Source organism: Diabrotica undecimpunctata, chromosome 5, assembly GCF_040954645.1.
Source record: "Diabrotica undecimpunctata isolate CICGRU chromosome 5, icDiaUnde3, whole genome shotgun sequence".
Classification (NCBI taxonomy): domain Eukaryota; kingdom Metazoa; phylum Arthropoda; class Insecta; order Coleoptera; family Chrysomelidae; genus Diabrotica; species Diabrotica undecimpunctata.
The window spans coordinates 112302897-112324853 of record NC_092807.1 but is presented as its reverse complement, the minus strand read 5'-3'; the positions used below and the strand labels follow the sequence as shown (position 1 = coordinate 112324853).

The window sequence follows — 21957 nt, the reverse complement described above, 5'->3', positions numbered from 1 at the left end:
TTATTAAGGTTACGTTCTCTACAGAGAATTCTAACATCATCAAAATTAACAGTATGTTTGGTGTTGATTGCATGTTCTGCAAGGGCACAAGTATGTTTAGAAAGTTTAATGTCACTACGATGTGAAGTAAGGCGTCCTTTAAGGGAACGGCCAGTCTGACCAATATAACATGCATCACATTCAGAACAGGGTATGTGATAGACTACATTCACTTGCACCCTAGCCCTAGTACAGAACCCTAGCCGTACCGTTGTTTATATAACAATTCAAAATTGACAATTATATTTTTTGATAGATTTAATCAATCAATGTTTTCAAAAGTGAAATTTAAAACAAATTAGTTAAATTGGGAATCTTCCAGCGTTCTATGTTTCTATATTTTTTGCTGTTATATTTATTATATTAATTTTTTGATGTTTCTTTGCAATAACAACATTGTAATGCTACAGATCTTTTAAAGGTAAGATCATTTACTTAATTGTTTTTTCATATTAGATGTATCGCTAATAACACTCTTTTAGATGAACTGATGATGCTTATTGAACAATAGGCGAAACGTCTTCAATAAAGGTAAAGTAGCACAACTCTTGTCTTTTTTATCTCCAAATTGACCGAAAACATCCCATTCACTTACGAGTGCACATTTTTTTATATATGTATATATATATATATTCTTTTTTCTTTTTTCTTATATATATATATATATATATATATATATATATATATATATATATATATATATATGTATATATATATATATATATATATGTATATATATATATATATATATATATATATATATATATATATATATATATATATACATATATATAAGGGCAGCTGTAGCTACCTTCGTGGTTACTTGTATTTCGATATAATTTTTTTTTATTAAATTTAGTTAACTCGAAAGCAAGATATCGATATTGTCATTTTATTCGGTTTTCTTCTATATGCTTTTCAATAAATTTAAATATATCTCTTAGGCGTTAGTCAGAAAAAACAACTTGACATATATGAAATCAAGAATAGCTTTTATTGAATAAAACAACTGTGTCAAATTATATAATCATTAAAAAAAGCTGTTACTGTCAGTTATCTAAATTAAAGTGAACATTTAAATTATGGTTTAAGATGAGGTGGAGGCGGCAAAAACGGGGGTCGTCCATCTCCTTGCCTTAATCTCTCCTGCATTTTTTGACAGAATAGTTTGTCTTTAATTTTGTCTTCAGGGCAATTTAGTTGAATATTCTTAAATATACAAAAATCTGAGACCATTCCGTCAGATTTGCATTTACCGGTTGATTTGGTAGCATTCTTTATATCTGCTAGACAATCGGCTATAATTTTGTCTTGAACGTCAGCTAGATACTTAACATCCGCAAGCTGTGTTTGAATATATTTGCCATATTCTTCTGGCTTAATATTTCCGTCATCATCAATCTAAAATAAGAAATAAATATTATTTTCACTAAAAAAATATTAAAATTCAATTTGATAACTTTTTGATTTTAACGCTTAGTTAGTCCCGTGGATAACAAGCATGGAAAAATTGGAGTATGTCGTTAATGTTGCAGTTCAGTTGGATAATTATACATCCATGCATTGCTTCACCTTATAAAAAACAACTCTTAAACCAATCGCCGTTTTTCGGAGGGACAAATTTCATCTGTTAACCGACACAGTCGTGTCTCGGTTAGGGATAACTTCAAATACTCCATGGCCAACACTTTTGTGGTTGCTGTGTGTCGAAGAAGACATCGTTTTTGATAGCGGGTGCTATCATTCCATTAAAGTAAAATATAACCTACACGTTTGTTGTCAAAATGACATTGCTGCTATATCGTTTACTGGTATATGAATTTTGTTACGAATTTTTCTTGTGTGCTGAACTAAGTATTTCATATTGTGTCGTAATTTAAAGTTTTAAAAAAATATTTTACGTTAATATAAACATTTATTTTAGTCTATTGACTATATTATATACAATTATTTATTTTTGTTATCATTAGTTGATAAAGGTGTCTATATACAAGGTGGTCCAGAATTATGTACATTAATTTCTAGAGCTCATAGTACGTCCAAAAAATTTCATGTCACCACCTACCACATCCTATATTAATACAGGGTAGTTTTGGAGGATAAGTGGGGGTTATTGCGTCACATGTTTTTTAATTTTTACATATTTTAAAAAAATATTTTAAAAATTGTTTCATATTTTCACCAAAAAGGTGCTTTTGTAATATTTCTATAGATATCACCGTTTTCGATTTATTTAAACTCGAAGGTATACATGTATTTTATTGTAATCGTTAAATTTCTTAATATTCATCAAGTACCCTTTGGAATTGACACTTGTGTTAGCAACAACACTTTAATCTTAAGTAGTCTATTAATTGTCAGTGACGTTTAATAACAATTAAATTATTTTATCTACACTTTTATTGTACTCGACAGTGAAATTTGTTTAACACGTCTCTTTTGCTATATTCTTAAATTTGTTTGCCCGCCATATGGCACACTATTCAAATTCTGAGATGACAGACATACTTTTAGTATTAGGGGAATGTTCGGGAAATGCTGCTGCCGCTGTAAGACGCTACAGAGAAAAGTATCCGAACAGAAATATTCTCAATGCCAGGACTTTTGTAAGTACTGAACGACGACTGAGAGAAACCGGTTGTCTTCAAAGAAGGAATACAGATGCTGGTCGTCGTAGAGAAGCAAGAAATGTTCGCGTTGAACAGCAAATATTGGATGCTATAATAAATGACCCCACAATAAATACACGCAGGTTAGGATTAAGAACGAATATTTCCCATCAAAGTGTTTTAAGAGTTCTGCATGAAGAGAAATTACATCCTTACCACTATCGACAAGTGCAGGAATTGTTACCTGACGATATGCCACTTAGAGTTGATTTTTGTGAAGTATTGCAAAATAAAGTTCAAACTGCACCGAATTTTTCAAGCAACATTCTGTTTACAGACGAGGCCACATTTACAAGGTAAGGTATGTTCAATTCTAGAAATATACACTTCTGGGCTGAAGAAAATCCAAGGGCTACAATGGAAACTCACTTCCAACACACGTTCAAGATAAACGTTTGGGCAGCTACTTTAGGAAATAGTCTCATAGGATACCACTATTTTCTCGAAAATTTAAATGGTAACATGTATTACAATTTTCTAGACAATATTTTACATGATATTTTGGAAGATATTCCATTACAAAGAAACGAAGAAACATGTTTTTTATGCATGATGGTGCTACACCACATTATACAAGAATTTGTAGAAGGTGGTTACATGAATATTTCCCTGATAGGTGGATAGGCGATTCATTGGCCTGCTCGTAGTTGTGATCTTAATCCAATGGACTTTACAGTATGGAGTTATTTGAAACCAAAAGTGTATAACACTCCAATTAATACAGTAAATGAGTTAAGAGACAAAATTGAATAAGTATTTACCGATTTACAAAACGATCCAGTAACATTAAATGGATTAAGGCGTTCGCTAAATAAAAGAATTAGATTATGTATTCAACAAAATGGAGGACATTTTAAACAGTTGTTGTGAAATATTATTTTCGCCATTAATTAAATGTTAAGTATTAATTAAGTTTTCCATTAATTTGTAATATTATTACTAACACAAGTGTCAATTCCAAAGCATACTTGATGAATATTAAGAAATGTAACGATTACAATAAAATACATGTATTCCTTCGAGTTTAAATAAATTAAAAACGGTGATATCTATCGCACACTGGACACTGACGCAAGCCACTGAAAAACGAATCGAAGCCTTCGAGATGTGGATATACAGAAGGATACTAAAAATATCTTATGTGGACCATGTCACCAACGTTGAGGTCCTACAGCGCATTACAAAAGAAAAAGAAGTGCTTAATTTAATTGTAAGCTTGAGTACCTCGGCCACGTGATGCGGAACGGAAAAAATATCGAATTCTTCAACTTGTTATGCAGGGTAAAGTATTTGGCAGAAGAGGACCGGGACGCCGTCGTATCTCGTGGTTGAAAAATCTCCGACAATGGTTTGAGATGACCTCAGCGGAGCTGTTTCGCAGAGCAGTCAACAAAACCATGATAGCCTTGATGATCGCCAACATCCGGACCGGATAAGGCACTGAAGAAGAAGAAGATATCTATCGAAATATTACAAGAGCACCTTTTTTGCGTAGAAAAGTCTAAGGAAACAATTTTTAAAATATTTTTGTAAAATATGTAAAAATTAAAAAACATGTGACGCAATAACCCCCACTTACCCTCCAAAACTACCCTGTATTATTATAGGATGTGGTAGGTGGTGACATGAAATTAATTATCCTAATGTCTTATAATTACTCCCAAAATATGAACTCCGTATTCAAAATCGTTTGGAAGATATTTGAAAAAATAAGAATTTCAATTCACCCCTTTAAAGGGTTGTATCTCCCTTATTATTCAGTTTTATAAAAAAGTGTACATAAAGAAGTACCCTTATTTTTGGACGTACTATGAGCTCTAGAAATTAATGTACATAATTCTGGACCATCTTGTATGAGCCGTCTAGTTTTAAAACCAGACAAGTAACGTTTTTAAAATTGTTCAGGAAGAAGGAAAAACTTATAACTAGCTTGTTTTCTATTTATTTATTTTTTAAATATTTTATATAAATTGGTCAAAGATGATTACATCCTTAACTGTGTTTTTAATTTTTTCGACCAATAATTAGTTTTCGAAAAAAAAATAATAAATTTTGGATTACCTTGGTTTTTAAACCAACTTTAGTAATGCATCTGGTTTTGCAACCAATGTGGATCTATCTTGTTTTAAAACAAAGTGTAGCTGATTTAAATGGATTTGAAACTAAGTATCAAGAAAAGTTTTATGCATAGGTTTAAGCTATTTATAATATTAAATTATTATATTAAATTATTATATTGAATTATTATTTAAAAAAAAAAAATAAAATAAAAAATAATCACCTTATACGATACTTTTGTAATATTCAAGAGTGTCTAAAGACCTCCAATCTTCTCCGAAATGTTTTTCCAGTAACTTTCTCACATCTGTGGCTTTTAGCTCGGAAACTGTTCCTGTTTTTGTAGCAATAGGCCGAAAATACTTTATACCTTGAAAATTACTTCCCTTTTACAAAATTGCTTGTATTGGCAAAAATCTGGTCTTTAGTTAACGTCTCCTTTGATAAGAGCATCATTACCCTTAAAACTTAGTTTAAAGTAAAACTTTTCGAAGGATTGAAGTGGAAGTGCCACTGGGCAGGAGGTCGCACCACGTCGAAGTTTGATTTCCAATCATAGTTTAAGTCATACAGTGGAATCACAGTTCCATAGTGAGGAAAAACTTTAACGTATTCAGCTAGTTCAATGATCACTGGTTTTCTTCTGATCTCCTTCTTGATTCTACCAAATACCTCTATCGGATGGAAGAAAACTATAGCCCACTATGGTAAACACAAACTCGGCTCTTTAAAAAGTTGCAGGAGCTTTTTTCAACGGCCAAAACGCTACCGTACTCATCATAAACTAATTTTTATTTTGCCCTTCCAAATCCGTCGGAGACAAGGCGGATAGTTGTCACAGTTTTAGGAATGTTTAATTTCATTAGCCAATCAAAAACAGCAGATGCTATTTCATTTTCATTTTTTTCATGTTGGTCTTTTGTCCAGTTAAATTGTAGATGTAGAGTTGTCTTGAGTAATAAGCGCTTTGGTCTGGCACTTTAGATAAAACTTATTTTTTTTACAATCGAAGGACACCGTCAATAAATCGTCCCGTTTTTCTTTTAGAAGCTAATCCCAAGTTAAAATTTGTATTAAAAACATATCTAAAATACGATTCTTTTACCTGGTCCTTCTCTTGTGTCTCACCTTTGTAGAAGCGCCACATTTTCTTAATGTTCAGATCTGAAGTCAAATACTGGCGAGAAGTAGTTTTGGACATACAATAGTGGCTTTCAAGTATAATAAACTTTTTGATAAAAGTAATAGCTGATGCTCTTTCTCCTAAAAATAAAATGAGCTTCCGATTCCCGTCTCTTTTTTCTTGTGGTAGATCATCGGTGTTAAAGTTTCTGGTTAGAACATCCAGCAAACAATTGGGCTTGATTCTCAATGTATCTAAAAACACCTTTATACACACACGGACTCTTTTCTTTAAGGACTTTTTGTACACAAGGTAATTAGCACTTATCTTGTTTTGTTCTCTTGTATCGTTTAAGATTTTACAGAATTTTGGTTCAAACGTCTCTTACTACTTTAAAATAAACGAGTTTTAATATATTTTTAACTCGTTTGATTTTTTTATAGTTTTGTAAAATTGGCTATGAAAATATCTTTGGTTAGTGTATGTAAGTTATTGGCAGTGATATGCCTTTCCCTCCATTTCGTTATTGTAAGTCATTTTCTTCGGCAATCCATCTTAAACTTATCTGTACAAAATACCTTGTTGTAGTTGCCATACACATCGGTTTACGCCCAAGTTTCAAAAAACTTTTTTTTAAGTAGAATGTAGAATGTAGAATGTAGAAAATGGGGCGGCCAATAGAGCCTGATACACTGCGACCTTTGCAGATCTATTGTGTTTCCCCCTTATTTTAAAGCACTTCATCTAGCTTGGTCCTCTTAATGAGACTCAACAGCCTTGATAGTGGCCTTTTCATGAAGCCTGGTGCTTCCGGTTTTTCCTCTCCGAGTTCTAGAAACCGCATTCGTGCGAGACCTTCGCAATGGCACAGAACGTGTAGAGCGGTTTCCTCTTCTTCCAGACAGAAACGACAGGTGTCCTCTTCTGTCAGGCCTATGAGACTCAAGTGTCTATTGAGTCTACAGTGCCCAGTGAGCAGACCCACTATCATTCTGACAGTCCTGCGTCTGTGCGAAAGTAAGTCTGCTGTAAATTTAGCCGAATGTCCTTTGATGAACTGTTTGGCCTGCCTCTGTCCTGGTGAGTTGTTCCACCACTCAAGAGACTTCTGTTGCACCCATTTGTGTATGGCTGCCCTTTTTATCGTATTTGCGATTCCAAAGAAGGGTTCCGGACCAACCAGTGGCGTAGATGCGCCTTCTCGGGCCAATTCATTGGCCTTCTCGTTGCCACGATGACCCTTATGTCCCGGCACCCAGGCAAGTGTCAACATGTTTTGACTTCCCACCTGAGAGAGGACATCCAAACAGTTCCATACCAGCCATGAATCGACCTGTACCGAACTGAGAGCCTTTAGAGCCGCTTGACTATCCGAATAGATAACGATGGAGTCGTTATCTACATTTCGGCCGATTAGTTCCATAGCGCACCTGTGTATAGCAGCTAATTCGGCTTGAAATACGGTCGCGTATGTTCCTAGACATACCCGGACTTCCGTCCTTGGTTTTATGCCATATATTCCAGCCCCCGTACCTGTATCCGTTTTGGAGCCGTCCGTATACCATATTGAGTTTGCTGTTAGCGGCGGACCAGTTTCCCAGTCCTCTCTTTTTGGTATTGTAATTTGGAAATTTTTGTTAAAACTATACCTCGTAACCATTCGGTCTACAGGCATTCCTAGAACGGGGTCTGCCTTTATGTCCTGGTATAGCCTTAAGTTATCAGCTCCCTGCATCATACTTATTGGAGCTTGGCCTTGGATCAACCGATGTACTGTTGATCTGGCTTCACTATGTATGTATATATGCAGAGGTGGTAGGTTTAGCAGAACTTCTAGCGCGTCCGTTGGGGCTGTTCTCATGGCTCCTGTAACACTCAAGCATGCAAGCCTTTGTGTGCTACTGAGCAATCGAATCGCCCCGGACTGTTGCGTTTTGTTCCACCACGCCACTGAACCATAAGTTATCATGGGCCTTATAACCCTTGTGTACAACCAGAGGTTCATTTTAGGATTTAACCCCCAATTCTTTTTTTTTTTAAGTAACCGACGTTTTATTTCAGATAAAAATATGCTACCCATAATAATAAATTATTAATGCCATATAAATCGATTAAAAAAAACTTTAAAGCCTAAAAACGAATGAGGCTCCTTTTTCTCTCATTGACTTCAGGCCACGACCTTAATTTGCAACTGCATAGAACACAAAGTTTTCAAAGGAAATAAAAAGTACAGTCTTCAATAGCTTTACCTTTGCCTCTCTTCTAACTGCCAGGTTCTTATTTTTTCTTCCTGGCCAAGTCAGAACACTCTTCAGGTTGAGTTTTCATCAAAAAAAACCGAATAAAACAAAACAAAGCTACAGAACAAATAAAAATAATACGAAAATACGTCTTATCTCGATAATAGCAACAATGCAACAATAACCATATAACGGAAAGCTAAGCGACGTTTGCGACCCATCTCTGCGCTGCGGCTAAAATCCCTCCCTTGAGCGGATCTACCTGGTTTTGTTGCAAACTTTGAGACTTACCTAGTTTTGAAACGAACCTTTTACTTTAGCTAATTTATTCGAATAGGATTTACATTGTTTTGAACATTCTTGACACACATATGGATCCGTATTTTAGCTCAAACCAGGATGCACCTGGTTTTGAAACTAGACGGCTCATATATTGTTGATAATATTGTTTGGCTTATTTTGGCCTTTGGACATAGGCCTCCTCCAAATCAATCCAGTGTCTTCTATTTTGCGCCACTTGCTTCCAGTTGTGTCCTTCGATCTTCTTAATATCATCAGCCCATCTCATTTGTGGTCTTCCTCTGCTTCTCTTTCCTAACCATGGCCTCCACTGTTGTATTTCGTGGTTCCATCTCTTATCCTTCAGTCGGGCATTGTGTCCTGCAAAGCTCCGTCTTAATTTGGCAGCATGTTCTCCTGCGTCTTTTACTTTCGTTTTGCTTCTAATCCATTTGTTTGTTTTTTTGTCTATAAGTCTCACCCCGAGCATTGATCTTTCCATCGCTCTTTGTACTTTTACTATTTTATCCATATTGGACTTGGTGAGTGTCCACGTCTGTAAACCATACGTGAGTATAGGGAGGATATACTGATCGTAAATTCTGGTTTTCAAATAGTGCTTTTCAAGATCCAACTCAGTTTTCCAAATCCTGCCCACGCTAACCTTATTCTTCTGGTAATTTCTGCAGTTTGATTTCTTTGTTAATTTTCATTATCTGTCCCAGGTAGATGTATTCGCTTACTGTTTCTAAATTTATGTCGTTCAATGTTATTTCTATAATGTTCGGTGTATTTGTCAATATTTTTGTTTTATCCAAGTTCATCTTAAGACCTACTTTTTCCGAAGCTTGATATAGTTGCGTCATCATGGTCTGTAGTTCTTCGAAACTTGTAGGGAATATTACAATGTCATCAGCGTATCTTAAAGGACTCAGTTTTCTTTTATTAACATTTACTCCCTTATCTGCCCAGTTAATGTCTTTGAACACGTCTTGTGTGATATAGATATACAAAATTGGTATCATATTATTTAATTTCTAAGCAGCTGTAAATTTAAGTTAACTCGCTCAGTCATTCACTTTTCGTAAATCAGTTATAATGCGTATTTTAACTGATATGTATAATCTTCTGTATGTATGTTATTTGTTCATTCTGTTTGTTTGTTTATTTGTTTATTTACTTGATTTAAATATAGTTTATTTATAGTTCTCTTACTTCTATTTTCACTATAATACCAGCGACTTCTAGATCGACGATAGAAATTCTCCCTTTATGGCCTAAATTATTATATATAGCTCATTGTATGTACAAAAAGCAACAGTAGATAGAGAACCACCTTTCACGCAATAATACAAAACTGGTTTCATTTTGATAAATATTGCCCTGGCCTGTTCTATTCTTATACGAACCTCTTACTTATTATCCCAGTTTTCATTAAACTTGCAATTTAGGTATTTGTCAGATTGAATCACTTTTACTAATTGACATTTACTTCCAATGTACTTATGACGTTTTATGATGGAGAGACCACTAACAGCTTTGTTTTTACCACGTTTAAGTTAAGCCAACTTAAGTTTGGAAATCAATTTGATTAAGCAACTCCAGAGCCTTTGCTGTTACAACTGTATCGTAGGCATTCTTTGTGTTGTTTATATTTTTACCATTTATGATGAGGCCTTCTTAATAGTTGTTATAGCCTGCATTTGATATTAGTTTTTTACTGTAGACGTTAAATAACAGCGGATATAGTTAGTTTTCACTAACACCACTTTCAATTTTTGGATATTTATTATTTTAATGGCATCGCCGATATTATTACCGATTACAAAACATTTCATATATCCTTTTGTAAATATTGTTATGACGTAAATTATATCATTAAGGATGTCACCAGGTGTAGTTACAATATAATGATCTCTGTAATGAAAATGTATATATAATTTGATATCACAAGTTTCACGTCAAAAATTGAGTAATCATAATAACAATTATAATATTTATCAACATCAATATAAAAAACATCCTGTTTGGAAATTTTTATTATATATTTTTATGGTTAGATGCATTCGTTGTAATTAAGATTTAATGAACACCGACTAATATTTTGCTAATACAAAAATTATGTTAATTATTTTAATTAACTCTTCTCCGGCAGGGCATTTTACTCACGTAAATGGTAAACACTTTTCTTTTAATTATTCTGTGAATATTTCGAACATTTTTGGAGTAAAAATATCAAATTAATTTTGCGTTCTGTCTTTTATTTCCAGTCACATGTGAAGATGGAAGGTGGACATTCTTAATTTATGACTGTATATTTTTTACATTAGTATCTTTTATGTATCTTATTTAACATTGTTTTATTGATTCGTGTCTTTGTCCTGCTATATATATATGTCGACCGAAACGTAAATAACAATTTATTGTAATGGTGTATCGAGTATGCGGTCTGTTATTTAAAAAAAAAAACTCTTTTTTCCTTTATTTTTCTATATTTCGCTGATTTTTTGTCAGCTTCATCAGGAGACAACTAAAATATGGTTAAAATTTGTATAAATAAAAGGTGAGAATAAACAATGCATTACTTACAGATTTAGAGTTTAAAATATTTGAAAATGTTCTTGTACATAATATGTTCAAAACAGTACTGACAATATTGGTTAAAAGCACCTAGGTCACTAGTAATTAAATATAAAAACAAACAAAAATAACCAAGAAACAATTAAAACACAATAAAATTACACACTAAAAATATACAGGGTGATTTAAAATATAATTGTAAACAAAAAAATAATTTTAACGTACTAAGAATATTACAGTAGATATTGCTCAACTGTCCCGTGTCTGCCTTGTAATTTACTGCATATTTTTCTCTATTAATATGACACATTTCTAAAAACAATCTTTTTTTGTAATTATTCTCTTGTCGTAGAACCCTGACATTTGAATAGTCAAATTGATGCCCAGTTTTTAGGTAATGGTCAACTGCCGCACATGTATTCTTCTTTTTTGTGCAGTCACTTTTGTGCTATGTGACCCTTTGCTTTAGCCATTGAGAAGTTTTTCAAACATAACAGCTCTGGCTGTAATTATGGCTCAACTGTATTAATTTGGTGTCCATAAGAACTGAACAAAACAAAATATTGACAGATTGGTATCAAAAGCCAACACACTCTGGAAGATATTTAAACTTTTTTTCAAATCATCCTACTCCTCAAAAGTTTAATACAGTGATTGCAATAAAGAATAGGGTAGGGCATATTAGTGATATTCATAAACAGAAACTTAAATTTGCTGTTAAACATCTTTGAAAATAATGGATACCCAAAAAATCCATTAAATCCTTAACATCCTTAAAAAAATGATATTTAACTCATCATTACTCAACATTTTTGACGGTCCCACTAATATCGGACCAGTGCAAACAATCCAATATAAAAAACTACCATTAATAAAACAATTAACACCTTCTGTGACTAGTTTGTTTAAACAATTTACCAACATTAAAATTGTCCAATATAATTTATTAGAAAACCGACAACTGTTCTCTAAAATAAAAGACAAGACACCAACTGCAAATAAATCTAATGTTATCTACAAACTGCCTTGTTTGGATTGCCAGAGCTGTTATGTTGGCCAAACTTCTCATTGGGTACAACAAAGGGGCACACAGCACAAAAGTGACTGCACAAAAAAGAAGAATACATGTGCGGCAGTTGACCATTACTTATAAACTGGGCATCAATTTGACTACTCAAGTGTCAGGCTTCTACAGCAAGAGAATAATTACAAAAAAGATTGTTTTTAAAAATGTGTCATATTAATAGAGAAAAAAATGCAGCAAATTACAAGGCAGACACGGGACAGTTGAGCAATATCTACTGTAATATTTTTAGTATGTTAAAATAATTTTTCTGTTTACAATTATATTTTAAATCAGTCAGTATATTTTTAATGTGCAATTTTATTGTGTTTTAATTGTTTCTTGGTTGTTTTTGTTTGCTTTTTATATTTAATTACTAGTGACCTAGGTGCTTTTAACCAATATTGTCAGTACTGTTTTGAACATATTATGTACAAGAACATTTTTAAATATTTTAAATCTGTAAGTATTGTTTATTCTCACCTTTTATTTATACAAATTATAACCATATTTTAGTTGTCTCCTGATGAAGCTGACAAAAAATCAGCGAAATATAGAGAAATAAAAGAAAAAACATTTTTTTTCAAATAACAGATCGCATACCCGATACACCATTAATATATATATATATATATATATATATATATATATATATATATATATATATATATATATATATATATTATATATATATATATATATACATATATATATATACACCATTAATATATATATATATATATACATACATATATATATATACGTATATGGAAGAATGGATCAGTTCCATGGTACAGAGCTAATCTCTCGATATGAATTACCTTCGGTTTACTTCTGGCTAAAAACTAGATGCCGTAGATTAGATTGTTTAGTTTCTGCGAAAAAGTGAATATAAGGCTTTCCCAGTTTTGTTGAAGTTTCGGAAAAAGTCCATTCGTAAGTGTGGGATTTTATATTCAGACTGGGTTACTCCTTTCGAAAGTTATGTTGTTTCAAATTCATGATGTCAACGTATACAAAAAATGCACGTATTTAAGCGATTTATTTATATACTAAAAGTAAATGAGTAAATAGGCTGTTAAAAACTATTCTATATAAAAGGAATACTTACATAATTGTTTTTCTGGCCTTCACATTGAAAAACACACTAAAAACATATAAATATAAATAAATATTTGTGTATAATTAGTAAGCAAAATATTTATAAAATTCCTATTTATTAAAAGAGAATTACAGATAATATTTTATACCAGATGCAAATAATATGGCGCCTCTTATGTCCCCAAGTCACTCGGACTGATAAAAATTCGAACTTGGAACCTCCAAATAAGTTGACATTTTAGAGACATTATTTGGTCCTTCCGAGTTGTGAATTTATGTCAACTTAAGTAACTTAAGAGGTGGGTACACCGAAATAACAGTTATATTACTCTATTAATTCCGATTCAATTGCGAAAGGTTTGACTAATTTGTTTTCCAACGCCATAATATTAACTTTTAATTAATTCATATATATATATATATATATATAATATATATATATATATATATATATAATATATATATATATATATATATATATATATATATATATATATATAGACATATAAGAACCAGAAAGTTAAGCCACAAAAAATAACCATATACAAAACCCTTATACAACCAGTGTTGACATATGGGTCGGAGACATGGACCATCTCCAAGGCAGATAAAAACCTCCTGCTTATATTTGAACGAAGGATCCTGAGAAGAATATTCCGTGGCATCTGTGAAAATGGGACTAACAAGGGATACTACGTAAGGACGTAGTATCCCTTGTAAAAATAGGAAGACTAAGATGAGCAGGACATCTGGCAAGATCACAGCAGAACAACCCTCCTAGAGGAACCCTTATGTCACACCCTGTGGGAAGAAAAATAGGCGCAGCAAACTGGCAACAGTTGGCAATGGATAGAACTGACTGGCGTAATAGACTTAGGAAGGTCGAGGGTCTTTTATAGGGCTGTAGCACCAATGTATATATATATATATATATATATATATATATATATATATATATATATATATATATATATTTATATATTATATACGGTTGCCATGACACAATCTGACGAAATCTGGGATTTTTGTGGGGTCCAAGAGCATTTATTTCTGAGTTATGAGAATAAAATAGATATGAACTTAAGAAAGTGTGTAAAAGATGCCTGTTCTCTACTTTATAGAAAATGTAGGGAAATAAGTGATTCTGTCAAGTACATACATAAATAAAAATATATCAAGAGAATATAAGGGAAAAAGCAGAGAGCAAACCTGGCCGCGAACTCTGTCTTTATCCCAAATAGACTTTAATGACCCCAATCAAGATCCTACACGTGAAACTATATCACAGTAAGACTTGTAGGCTTGACGTTACCTTAATATAAACCAACCACGCCTAAAATATTTTTTTATACCTACAGGGTGAGTCTTGAGAAACTGTACATACTTCGCGTATGGAGGCCTCTATTTGAAATTAGAAATGACTACTAAAAGTATCTGCTTTCCATATTTAATAATATACAGGGTGAGTTGTGAACTTTGACTATATTCTCTTCATCATAAATTTTGAACGGTAAGTTCGACGTCTTTCATGTTTAAATCAGATGTTACACTACTATCACCTAATACAGTGTGGTCCAACCTCAGGCACGCGGGCCGCATGCGGCCCGAGACTCGTTAAACTGCGGCCCCCGCAAACAAATTTCAAAAATATTGTCATTGGTAACTTTTACCTATTCCAATCCTGTCTAACTTTCCGTAATCTTAAAAAAGTAGTTAACCTTGAACACCCACTGCCGATGACCGGGCAGTTAGCTTCAGTCAGCTGCATGTGTCGTGTTGAATTAACAGTGGCGAAAAAATTGATTGTTAAATTCAGAATTAGTGCCAAAAAATGCAAAATTTTCGAAGAGAATCGTACGTTCGAAGAAAAATGGAAAAATCAATATTTCTTCATCGAATTAAAAGGCAAACCTCAGTGAATTATTTGTTGTTAAGTACTCGCGGTATCAGAAGAATACAATATTAGTAGGCATTATGAAACCCAGCACAAAACAAAATACGACAAATATCAAGGTGAAGCTCGCAATACTCTTGTAAAAGGACTTAAAGCTAAATTGAATAAACAAAAATTTCTATATTTAAAACCGACATCTGTTCAATCATCAAGCTTAGCAGCATCATATGAAGAATGTTTAGAGCTTGTCAAAAGTAAAAAAGCATTTAAAGATGGAGAAATGAACAAGCGGTGTGCCTTTGGATATGAAAAGATGGCCAAAAATTTTGAATGTGTTTCAGTTTCACATCAAACTGTATCTAGAAGAGTTGATGAGATGAATACTCATGTATTTAAAAAAATGGTCGACACAGTTCGTGATTGTTTGTATTACTCACTACTATGCATCAGTGAAGATTTTTGTGTAACTGAGGAACTTCTAAAACTGCACCACATGGAAGACGGAACCAAAGATATAAATATATTTGAAGCAGATAATGACGCTGTGAAAAATATAGGCGGTTCAAAAGTGCTATTGCGTTTGCACCGGCGGAGTAAAAGCAATGACGGAACGCATAACGGGATTGGCTGGACTTTTGCAAGAAAATGGTGTTAACTGTGTTATATATTATTTCATTGCATTATCCATCAAGAGGCTCTCTGCGGAAAGATAAAATCAACGATACTACGAAAGCTGTAGTGCAGTTAGTAAAAACTTAAGAGGAGAAAACAAAGCTCAGCTACACTGAAAATTTATTTTTGTCTTTTACTGAATATAAGGACGTCCCCTTACATTTAGATATACGCTGGTTGAGTGCAAGTAAATGCCTTGGAAATTTTTTTCTTGAAGAAGAGAGATCTTACTGTTTTTTGAAACGGATTTTGTTATTAACACGGACGAACTTATAACAAAGCTTAAGAACAAAACATTTCTTCATGAACTGGCATTTCTAACAGACATTACCTCTTACTTGAACATATTAAACCTACAACTCCAGGGGAAAAATAAGACAGCATCACAGTTGGCTGGTCAAATTGAGACATTTTGCAAAAAACTTGATCTTTTTAAGAACTACATGAAAATAAACGACCTCACATACTGTTCAGCGTGTTTTAAAATAAATTAAGAAGAAACCATGGTCGATTTCTCGAGGTTTGCAAAAGTTCTTACAGAAATAAAAAGAGAATTCGATGAATGATTTTCGGAATTTAATACACTAAAACCCGATCTTGAGCTTTTTAATAATCCAATGGGAGTAAACATCCAGAACCAATTAGCAAAATACTAATTAGAGCTGTGCGAACTACAGTCCAATTCGTTTTTTCAAGTAAAGAAAAATGAAGACATTAGTACCTTTTGGAAGTTTTCAAGGATCGTTTTCCTAAACTTAGTAACCTTGCGTTGAAACTATATTCAATGTTTGGTAGTACGTATATATGTGAAAGTACATTTTGTGCTTTGAAGCATATTAAATTTAAAACACGTAATCGCATGGAAAACGATTCTCTGGAAGCGTGTATTAGACCCACTACGACTAGTATAGATATAAATGTGCAACAGTTAGTATAGGATAAAACTATGCCTCATATATCTCATTGATTTTTTATTTTATGTTAAATTTTTAACACAAAATAATACATTCAAGAACAGTAGTGGGCCCATCGGACCCGAGTTGCCCGGTTACGTAAGTAAAATGTGTTGCCCGGATAAGGGTTAAAGCCAGAGCTGAATATTTTTAGTTTGAATAAAAGATTGAACTTACCGTTTAAAAGTTATGATAAATAAAAATTTTAATCAAAATTAACAACACCCTCTATATTATTAAACAATAGAAGCAATGAGACTTTTTATTGGTCATTTTTTATTTCCCATAGATGCCTCCATAAGAGATAGGAGTATGTATAGTTCCTAATGACTCACCCTGTATAATAAGTCTAATGTGATAAGTGATAAGAAAAAATTAATCCCATAAAGACGTGAAAAGTATCTTTTAATTGTTTTGCTACTTTCAATATCGACCAGATAATATATTATATTATCCCACAAAAAAAACTGGACTAGAATATTTTAGGCTAACGGTCTTTATTGATTTCAAATATATATTTTTCTTTTCTATATTTCTAGTTACTTTTATTGGTATTAAAAATATTTTAGGTATACTTCAAAACCTCAAAAAAGTAGTAGCGGAAGGATTAAAGGAAAACAAAACAAATACAACAATAATAACATTAATTTGTAACATAGCTTTATAAAACAAGTAAAAGACTTCCCAAATATTAAAAAGCAATGAAATATATTACTTGCTATTAGAATTTGGAAAGTTAATGAAACATAAAAAAACGAAACGTTTAGTTATTAGCATTTCACACTTTCCACAATAAAAGTGAAGATATTAAATTAGAATATACCAAATAATTATTGGTCTTACCATAAGATTATTTTTTCGTTCTTCCATGCTTTTGCAGTCAAACGGATCTAAAGGGATACTATTCGGATTGTTATCTTTTCCCATAATTTCTTTAAAACAGGCGGATCTAGATTCTTTTTTATCGTCATGGAGTTTGTGAATTAATTCTTCTCCGCAACACAATGGGTGTTTCCTTGGTGGGCATTTTTCGTCCGTTGGTGCTTCTCTTCGTGTTCTTAGACTGGGAACGTATAATTCTCTTTCAATGTTATCTACGTCATCGGCTATTATTCGATCTGTAATAAAAATAGAAATTAAGATACTAGAAATAGCTATTAAGATTAAAGTAGATTGTCACGACTCACGATTAGTTTATCGTGAGATATATTTGCTATAAAATATTATGTTATTGAATTAAATTAATATAGATTATTTTTATTATTATTAAAGAAAGTTAAGTACTAGTCTAGAGAATTCGAACGACAAACTCAAATAATAATAATCTACATGGAAACTAAATTCCTATAGTTGGCTGTATACCATGTATCACAAATGATTTATTTAAAAATTCCTTTATAAAAGGTATATTAATAAAAAAATAACCCTATCGGGCTACATCACAGAACGTTTTTGGAATAACTATTCCATCATCAGTGCTATTCTGAAAAGTATAACCACTTTAATTAAATCAAACGTGAGATTTTGACCAAGGTAATTATAAAAAGTGTGGTTAATACCTACTGGATGTACATGTTTGGAGCTACTAAATACACGGGTAAAAACCCTTTAAAAGTTATACGATTAACTTTGATTTACATTTTTAAAAATTAAAATTTAGGATGTTAAAGTTACAATAGGAATTGACTACATGGCAACGTAAGAATCCACTGAGGTTGCTAGTCCTTAGAAGCAGTATCTGTGAGAAATTGTTGATAGCATCTAATTAAAATGACATATTAAGACGGAAATCTGAACAAAGCTTCAATGTAACTGGAAGTATGTGTCTAAATGTGACAGTAGGCAGCAATATGTAAAATTAAATATGTTAAAATTTGATTGATAATAACAGAAGCAACCACCAATATGTTATAATTTAAAGTACGATTTATCTGAAATTTTGTTGGAAATTTGTAAAATGGGTATTATTCTAGGTGGACTAAATGGTTGTTAAAGTTGTGAATATAGATAGGCAACCGACTACACACATATCTAAATTTATTGATGGAGAACTAACATTTTTTATAGATGGCGCTATGTTTTTTATAATATGTGTAGTAAGTTGGATTTTTTTATTTTGTTATTATAGGGGAAAATATTAATTGGTTTGTTTCAGTATGTTGTTGATATGGAATGTAAACAAAGTGAATGTTGAAATGTATTGCTGGTATATTACTTAACTTATAACTTAAGAAGAAAAGGAAAAGTTTATGAACATTTTACTTGCGGCATATATAATAAATGCATACCATAGCTGCACTCTTCTCTTTTAAAACGCAATTTGACTTTTGTCGGTGGGAAACTATGATCAAAAGATATCGAATTTTTACCGTTGAATTAATACACATTTTATTTAAAATTAACTCGCGTAACATTCAAAATCACCGATGGCTTCAAGTGTGGTTTCTAAGAGAACAATTTATTCTATCCAAAAATTGCTAATAAACATTTTTGTCTAAAATAATCTTGGCTTCATTTGAAACATTTTTTATACGGCAAACAGATTTTTGGTAAATCGATTTTTTTTTCTCTACGAAAGGTGATAAACTTTTTTGCATCTTTTTTGGGGTCCTAAAATTAATATGCTTAGCAAAATTCAGCTTGTTTGTATGATTTTTAGAGATCACATCTCTGACGACTTGACATGTTTTTAACCAGTTTTACATAATCAATCTGTTAAAAATACTTTTAATATTAATTAATGTTGAGTATTTTTTGGGCGAGTTCGAACTATATGTACTCTGACTTTGACATTTATTTGACAATCAGAATAATATACAGTGAGTCACAGCTTAAATGATGTAGTAGCTATTAATAAAAACAAGCGTGTGTCAGTGGCTCAATATTTATTAGAAAATAATTACATACTGAAATTAAATTACTAACTACTATACTTTTAAGTAGTATAAACTATTTTTTGGATTTCAAATATACCATACTTATATAACAATAAATATTTAATTATTTTATCTATGATTTTGATATCACAGCTATAATGATGCAAACTTTTAAACATGAAAGTTAATAAAAAAAAACTCTACCCATTGAAAAATGATTACTAATGTTTTGTAGGACCTCCTTCATTGTCAATGTAGTCGTTTAGGCATTGATTCTGCCAACTCTCTGGTGTACTCTGGGGGAATTGAGTTCAAAGCTGTAGTAATTTTTACTTTTTATTCATTTCTATTTGAGTTTGACGCACTATTTACTTTATTTTTTAATTTCTTCTTCTTATTCTTCCTTATAAACAATTTTGCTTGTTCATTGGTAGACTAATACCTCTATGGAAGGTTTTTACTCCTTTTTTTGCACGGTCGTCCGATACTTCTGCCGATTGCTGTTTTGACGACACGTATCTCCTCCATTCTGCTTATGTGGTTATTCTATTCTTTTTTTTATTTTTTATCCATTTATTTATACACTGTACGTGTCTTTTGTTGTATTTGCTTCTAATGTCTTCACTTCTTTTTCGATCTCTCAGAATATTTCCTGTAATTCTTCTCAGTACTCTCTCTCTGCCGTTGCCAGTAGCCTTTGTGTTGTGGCTGTGTCGGGTCTTATTTCTGGTCTTGTTTTTTTTTTAGAAACAGGATTTTTCAACTTCAACCACTAATATTCAATTATATTTAAATATGGTGACTGGGCTGGTGTTTTAATGACATTTTGGTAATTTTAAAGCAACCAAGTACGAACCTGATATGACGTGTGTTTTGGATCGTCGTCCTGATAAAACCGGTAATTGTTATTAATACCTAATTTTTGAGCACTAGCGGCGAGATACTGCCTTAGTAATTCCGAGTACATGTATTGGTTCATATTCCCTTCAATAAAATGCATGTTACCTACTCCTGCAGATGACCTACACCTCTGCTTTACCGTAGCTTTTATATTTTTTAATTTTAGTTCTTCATTCGGCTTTTTCCACACCGATATTTTTCAATCGGATCCAAACAAGTTTATTTTGGTTTCATCAGCAAATATTACTAAACTCCAAAAGTTCAAATCTTTGTTAATATGTTCCTTAACGAATAGCAATCTAATACGCATATTTCTTTGGCTAATAAAATGTTTATTTCTAGCAGTTCGACAATGTAGGTTATTCTTTCGTGATATCCGTCTAATTGCTTCGGCGTTACATTGTTTTCTAAACTGTCTTTTTGCCTCATCTCGCAATTTTTGTGTACTTTTTGTAGGATTATTTATTTTGCTATTTCTCTGTTTTCTCTATTTTCTCTATTTTCATTTCGGTAACATTCAATAATGTGCTGAACTATTGATAAACATTTATTTTCCATTTTGGATATGTCTCTTTGGCTGTATCCATTTCTATGATGAGTACTCATTAAATTTCTTTCTCCAATCGTAGTTCGGCGACCCATTCCTAAATAATTTTGTGTATAATATATAATAATAAAGTTGTGTAATGCTTTATTTTATCTGCATCATTTTAGCTCTGACATCAAAATCATACATAAAATAGTATAATATTTATTGTTATTTAGGTATAATATTTTTGAAACCCAAAAAATAGCTTATGCTATTTTCGAAGACTTACAGTAATTCAATTTCAGTATGTAATTTGTTTCTAATAAATATTGAGCCGCTGACACAGCTTAGTTTAAGTGAGTAGCGACTGCATCATTTAAGTTGCGACTGTATAATTTATTTTATTAATTTTTAACAGGTTGACTGCGTTCCCAAAATATGTCAACCAAAGAACAGTTCGTTGCCGGTCCTCCGGGACCGGTGGCTTGACGCGAACACGGTGCGTTACCGACCGTCAGGGACCGGTAGTGAAATAATTAGTTTTCACATTTTTACAGTTTTATAATATAAATTATACGAGTTTTAAGATCAGTTATTAACAGTAAAAACATTTGAAAATTTACTATTGGAATTCGTTTTTTGATCAGGTTTCCTGTTAGGAATATTTTAAAGTATCAAGACAGCTTACTATTTTTTACAGACTTAAATTAAAAGATCAAAACTTCTTAATATTTTATTAGTGTAAGATATTTGAAAACAAAAAAACATGTAAACTAAATAATATTTATGTCCTTAGTTATTAAACAAAAAAAAAAACATAAGTTTCGGGAAAATAAAAGATTTTTCGTAGTTATTAAAAAAAAACAATCAAGTTTCAGAAAAACAGATTATTTTTTATGAATGTTATTAAAGCAAGATAAACACATTCCTGGTTGTCCAGGACATTCATTGCAGTAACTTGTTACTTTTGTCACCATATTA

At 32.1% G+C, this 21957-nt stretch overlaps 1 protein-coding gene across 1 annotated transcript in view; it reads right to left on the bottom strand.

The window, feature by feature from the left end:
• Positions 1 to 1010: 1010 nt before the first annotated feature.
• LOC140440748 (uncharacterized) overlaps positions 1011 to 21957 on the bottom strand; it is a 36779-nt gene continuing 15832 nt past the window's right edge. The window contains exons 2-4 of the mRNA XM_072531121.1: positions 17515 to 17789; positions 13163 to 13198; positions 1011 to 1440 (exon numbers count right to left, since the gene is read on the bottom strand). Coding sequence (XP_072387222.1) covers positions 1120 to 1440; positions 13163 to 13198; positions 17515 to 17789 — 632 coding nt within the window. The 3' untranslated portion in view covers positions 1011 to 1119. The remainder of the gene's footprint in view (positions 1441 to 13162; positions 13199 to 17514; positions 17790 to 21957) is intronic.